At 56.7% G+C, this 5,311-nt stretch overlaps 1 protein-coding gene across 1 annotated transcript; it reads left to right on the plus strand.

Annotated features, from left to right (window-relative positions):
- Positions 1-2,856: 2,856 nt before the first annotated feature.
- APLNR (apelin receptor) lies at positions 2,857-4,794 on the plus strand. The gene has a single exon (XM_074996065.1). The coding sequence runs from the start codon at positions 3,160-3,162 to the stop codon at positions 4,282-4,284; it is 1,125 nt and encodes a 374-aa protein (XP_074852166.1). The 5' UTR covers positions 2,857-3,159; the 3' UTR covers positions 4,285-4,794.
- The last annotated feature ends 517 nt before the right edge of the window (positions 4,795-5,311 follow it).

A 5,311-nucleotide genomic window follows, 5' to 3' on the forward strand; every position in this document is an offset into this window, starting at 1 on the left:
TTCCTGATCGCTCTGCGCCAACGGCCTGTCCCCTTTGCTCGTCTCATGCAGCAAGAACGATTTTCCCTTTCCTTCTGGCTTGCTAACAGAAATGGTAACTAGCCGCCCTCACAGGGTTCTCTGTCAGCTGCGTGTTAAAGGGCTGGTTAGCAGAGCACCCACAGCCGGCAGCATGTGTTTCTAGGGGCGGTGCACAGAATAAAATTTATTCCACCCATGCATGGAAAAAATTAGCGGGGATCCTGCCCTGTCTCCCACATTTTTCAGTGTCCATCTCAAAGTGTGGGCACCAGCATGGGACACAGAAGGCCAGTGATGTACCATGTATCAGAGAGGGAGCCGTGTTAGTCTGTATCTTTGAGAACAAGGAAAAGTCCTGTGGCACCTTATAGACTAACAGATATTTTGGAGCATCAGCTTTTGTGGGCAAAGTGTACGAGGCTGTTGCGTACAGTCTGGGGACTAAAGGCAGCGAAAGCCCAGCAGTGTTCCCCTTATGCACGGCCTGTGCTAATGTTCTAATCCCACCTGGCGTGATTTGCCTGTCTAGACAAGGCCTGTGTGTCTTGCAACATGCTTAGCTCCTGCTTAGGCTGGGATCTGAACCAGCATTAGCTTGTTTGGAGCACCACATGCTCAACCTCTAGGGCGGCTGCTCCTAACTAGCCCACCTCTGTGGTCGACTCATCCAGGCAACAAGGCCTAGTTACAAGCTGGGCACCTCCGTGTGTGTGTGTGTGTGTGTGTGTGTGTGTGTGTGTGCACGCGTGCGCGCGCGCTCTTGTTTCATAGACCTCAGCAGACCAACTCTACACTACATGGGCTCTGCTGCAGCCATGCAGTTTGCATGTTCAGGAGTGTGGCTGGGCTACCACAGGCCTGTCGGCTCCTTTGCCTGTAAGCTCAGCGTGGTAAAGACACAGTTCGCTGCTGTGTGTGCTGCAGGCCCTGGAGGTGTGTGCTCTGGAGTTAGAATGGGGCCCCCCGGTTGATTCAAAAGGAATCAAGGGCCACCGTGTTACAGCTGGGGCTTTGGTGCTGCAGCGCAGGTGGGACCAAAGGGGCTGATGTACTTGCTGTGGCAAGGCCCCCTCCCCACACCGCTAAAAAGCTACTTGAAAAACAAGCCGTTCTGAAGCCTCTTAAAGACTAACATGTTTATTTACTAGGTCACCAGCTTTCATGGGACAGACCCACTTCTTCAGCTAAATCTAGGGTTGCCAGACGTCTCTCAATGTGCGGGACAGTCCCGCATTCCCAGCACAAGTCCCACATCCCTGTGGACATTTTGGCCGTAATGGGAGACGTGGGAATTGTCGTGAAAATCACCCCCTGACTGGGGTTCCTGCAGCGGCGGCTGCTGAGGGTGGTTGGCAAACAGCCGCTCCAGACACTGGGCTGTGCTGCAGGGACCCCTGCCTCTCCAACCGGGCTCAGCGCCAAGCCAGCTCCCAACGGCAGAGCTGCAGGCCTCTCTCGCTCCTCTGGCCAGTGATCCTACGGCAGGTGCAGCTGCCGGGGCTCGGTGCCCCAGCCATATGGCTGCAGGACCCCCATTCCCCCTAGGCAGGGATCTCCTGGCTGGTGTGCTGGGGGGCTCCACATCCCTGCCAGCTCCCAGCTGCAGGGCTGCGGGTCCCCCTCCGACTCCATCTTTCGGGAATGTTATGAGGGACAAGCAGCCCTGGCTGGGGATCCTGCAGGTGGCGCCGCCTGCATCACATAACATTTCCAAACATCTGGCAGCCCTAGAACTCTGAGGAAGGGGCTCTTACCCGTGGAAGCTCATGACCTAATGCAGAGGGGAGAAAACTTTTTAAGTCGGGCCCCACTTTTCATCCCTGCCATTAGCTGCCCTCCTCTGCAACTTGTCTAACGTCATACAAACCCACGGACATTTCGGTGAGGTTCGTATGAAAAAGAACACAAACCTTTGGCAGGGGGAAGAAAATAAGTCTGTAGGATGTAAAATGTTATTCAACGGTCTATAAGCGGGAATACACTGACATAAGAATGTAACATATTGCCGCATTTTTAATGAGATGGATGAGCCTGAGACCCAGCGGTGGATTTTGCAGTGCCCTCCCCTTAGGAAATTTCAACCCCCCCTGAGGGGGGCCCGCCCCCACTTTGCTTACCCCGGCCTAATAAATAAATGTCTCGGGGGCAGCTGTGTTAGTCTCTGGCTTCACGAAAAACAAGCAGTCCTGTAGCACCTTACAGAGTAACAATTTTATTTATTAATCAGCTCTCGTGGGTAAGACCCACTTCATCAGATAAATCTGAGAGGGGCTTCTCTATTAATAAACAAAGTTATTAGACTTTAAGATAAATCTGAGGAAGTGGATTTTCCCCCAAGGAAGCTCATTATCTAAAAAAGCAAATTGTTAAGTCATTAAGCGGCTACAGAACTGCTTGTTTTTTGTGAAGCTGCAGACGAAGCTGGCTACCCCTCTGGTAGAACTACAGTAAGGAAATGCAGAAACTAGCTACCCCTCGGGTAAAACTACAGTAAGGAAACAGAAACCAGCAGGGGACAGGCAGACAGGGCTGATCCCTTTAGTGGGGTTGCTAAATGCATCTGTGAGATTTCACACAGCGCCCCCACCGCTGCCCACAGCAGCGCCAGCTGGCTCCAATCCACATTCCAGCCCTGGCTCTGGGGACCCAGGGAGGTGGGGACGGAGAGGCAGGCAGCGTGAGCTCCTGGGATGTAAAAGCAGCCCGAGCTGCCCTGCCCAGCACCTCAGAGGCCATCCTCTGCTGGCCATGAGGATGTTGAGTGAGAGGCAGAGGGAAGGGGAGGGGGTGGGGAGGAGGGGAAAGGGGCTGTAACTTAACGATTCTAATTAGACACCAGGCTGAGGGACTGGGGGCAGGAGGAAGGAACAGCTGCCTGTGTGTGAGGCTGCGAGTGAGTCTCAGACCACATCTGTCTGGGGCTTAAAGAAGGAAGGAGAAGATAAGAGAAATGAGCTGAGCAGAGGCGAGGAGTCAGGCTGTCTGCCCGGCACTGAGGGCAAGGAGCCGGCTGGGAAGTCAGAGGGACTCAAAGCTTTGGCCGGGTAGCATCAGGCCCCAGCACCTCAGAGACCTTTGGGGCCAGGAGAAACTCCCGGCTCCTAGCATCCTCCTCCACCCCGGAGTGGGATCGCAGCCATGGAGTACCTACAGGAATGGGAGGTCTATGGGGAGAACCAAACCAGCGATTGTGAGTATGAGGAGTGGAGGCCATCCCGGGTGCTCATCCCCACCATCTACCTGCTGGTCTTCCTGCTCGGCACCACAGGCAACGGCTTGGTGCTGTGGACCATCTTCCGAGGAGGGAAAGAGAAGCGGCGTTCAGCTGACACCTTCATTGCCAACCTGGCCATGGCGGACCTGACCTTCGTAGCCACCCTGCCGCTTTGGGCTGCCTACACCTGGCTGGGCTACCACTGGCCCTTCGGCTCCTTCGCCTGTAAGCTCAGCAGTTACCTGGTCTTTGTCAACATGTACGCCAGTGTCTTCTGCCTGATGGGCCTCAGCATTGACCGCTACTTGGCCATCGTGCGGCCCATGGCTAATGCCAAGCTGAGGTGGAGGGCCAGCGGGTTGGTGGCTACCATCACCCTGTGGGTCTTGGCGGCCATTTTGGCTTTGCCCGCCATGATCCTCCGGCAGGCATCGGTGCTACCGGAGGAAAGCAAGGTGACCTGCTACATGGACTACTCTGCCTTGGTGGCCAATGGGACCGACGGGGCCTGGGAGGCGGGTCTGGGCCTCTCTTCCACCCTGCTGGGCTTCGTGATCCCCTTCATCGTCATGTTGACCTGCTACTTCTTCATCGCCCGCACCATTGCGGACCACTTCCGGAAGGAGCGTGGCGAGGAGATGAGGAAGAGGAAGCGGCTCCTGACCATCATCATTGTGCTGGTGGCCACCTTCGCCCTCTGTTGGCTGCCCTACCACCTGGTGAAGACCATCTACGTGCTGATGGACCTGGAGGTGATGCCCTGGTCCTGTGACTTCCACACTTTCCTCAGCAACTTGCACCCTTACTGCACGTGCGTGGCCTACATCAACAGCTGCCTCAACCCCTTCCTCTACGCCTTCTTTGACCCTCGCTTCCGGCAGGCTTGTACCACCGTCCTGTGCTGCAGCAGGGGGTCCTGGCCCGGGTCCAGCAAGGATAAGTCAGCCAGCTACTCCTCTGGCCACAGCCAGAACCTGCAGGGGAAGGGTGGGGAGCTGCAGCCGGAGAAACTGGGTCCAGTCACGCAGGAAACTTTGCTGCGTGGCTAGGACTAGGGGGTGGCCCAGACCCATCCCTAGGGACATCAGGTAGACAGAGCGCTGCTCTGCTGCCCCTGTCTTTCATTGCTTCTTTCCTTTCTTCTTTCCTCTCCCTGTCACCACCTCCCTCGTTCGTCCATCATCTTCTCTCCCGTCTTGGATTTCCTCCTCCCTTCACGTCGCCCCTTGTGAGGCATTCCCAAGGTCTAGGACCAGCTACGCAGGAGAACCTCCATGGGAGCCTTTGGCATGGGGTGGTTTGGTAAGGGCTATGTCTACCCTGCACTGGCAGTAGCCACCCATGTCCCAGCCCTCGTCACCCGAGGAGGGATGCAAGGCCTCGGACAGGCTAGACCAGGCTGCTGCCTGCAAGTGCTGTTAGTTCTGGCAGACAGAGCACACCTGTCTCCCCAGCTGCAGTGTAGGCATGGCCGAGAGGGCTCAGACAGCCCCAGGCATGAGAGATTTCTGCATTCCTGTCCGTCACTCCCGGGGTTGGCAGGGACCAGCCCTGGTCACTGGCTGGGCTGTGGGGGTGGGGTGTTAATTTGGTGGGGTGAGGGGCGGGGAGGCTGGAAGATTCCCCCAAGGTTCTCCTTCCTGCCCTGGAATCAGGCGTGGTCATCTGCATAGGCACTTCTGGCTGGCTGGAAGCAGCTGCCTCTCCTGAGACAACGGCTGCCGTCCCCCTGGGAGGTCACATTACTCTGGGGGGTCCTGGGGCGTGCGGGAGGGGGAGGGGGAGGAGGAAAAGTCTGACCCCTCCCCCTTCTCATTGCACCTGGCCTTGGGCAATACCCAGCCCAGCAAAGTGTTGGACCCCATTCAACCCCAGGCCAGTGGGGCTTAGGGAGCTGTCGGCCAAGGGACCCCCTAGACATTCCCTTTACCAACAGCTGCCATCTCCAGGCCTGACCCTCCCTCTGCATATCCCCCCACCCCAGGATTTCCCACTGCTTAGATTGCCTTAGCTCCAGAGCAGCTCACTGGATGAGCATGCAAAGAACTGTCTCTCCCCATCCCTGGCCTGTCTCCT

The sequence above is a fragment of the Carettochelys insculpta genome, chromosome 6 (assembly GCF_033958435.1).
Source record: "Carettochelys insculpta isolate YL-2023 chromosome 6, ASM3395843v1, whole genome shotgun sequence".
In the NCBI taxonomy this organism is placed as follows: Eukaryota; Metazoa; Chordata; order Testudines; family Carettochelyidae; genus Carettochelys; species Carettochelys insculpta.

What these genes read in the sequence shown, in the direction of transcription:
- APLNR (XM_074996065.1), top strand. Translation starts at nt 3,160, where the DNA reads ATGGAGTACCTACAGGAATGGGAGGTCTATGGGGAGAACCAAACCAGC.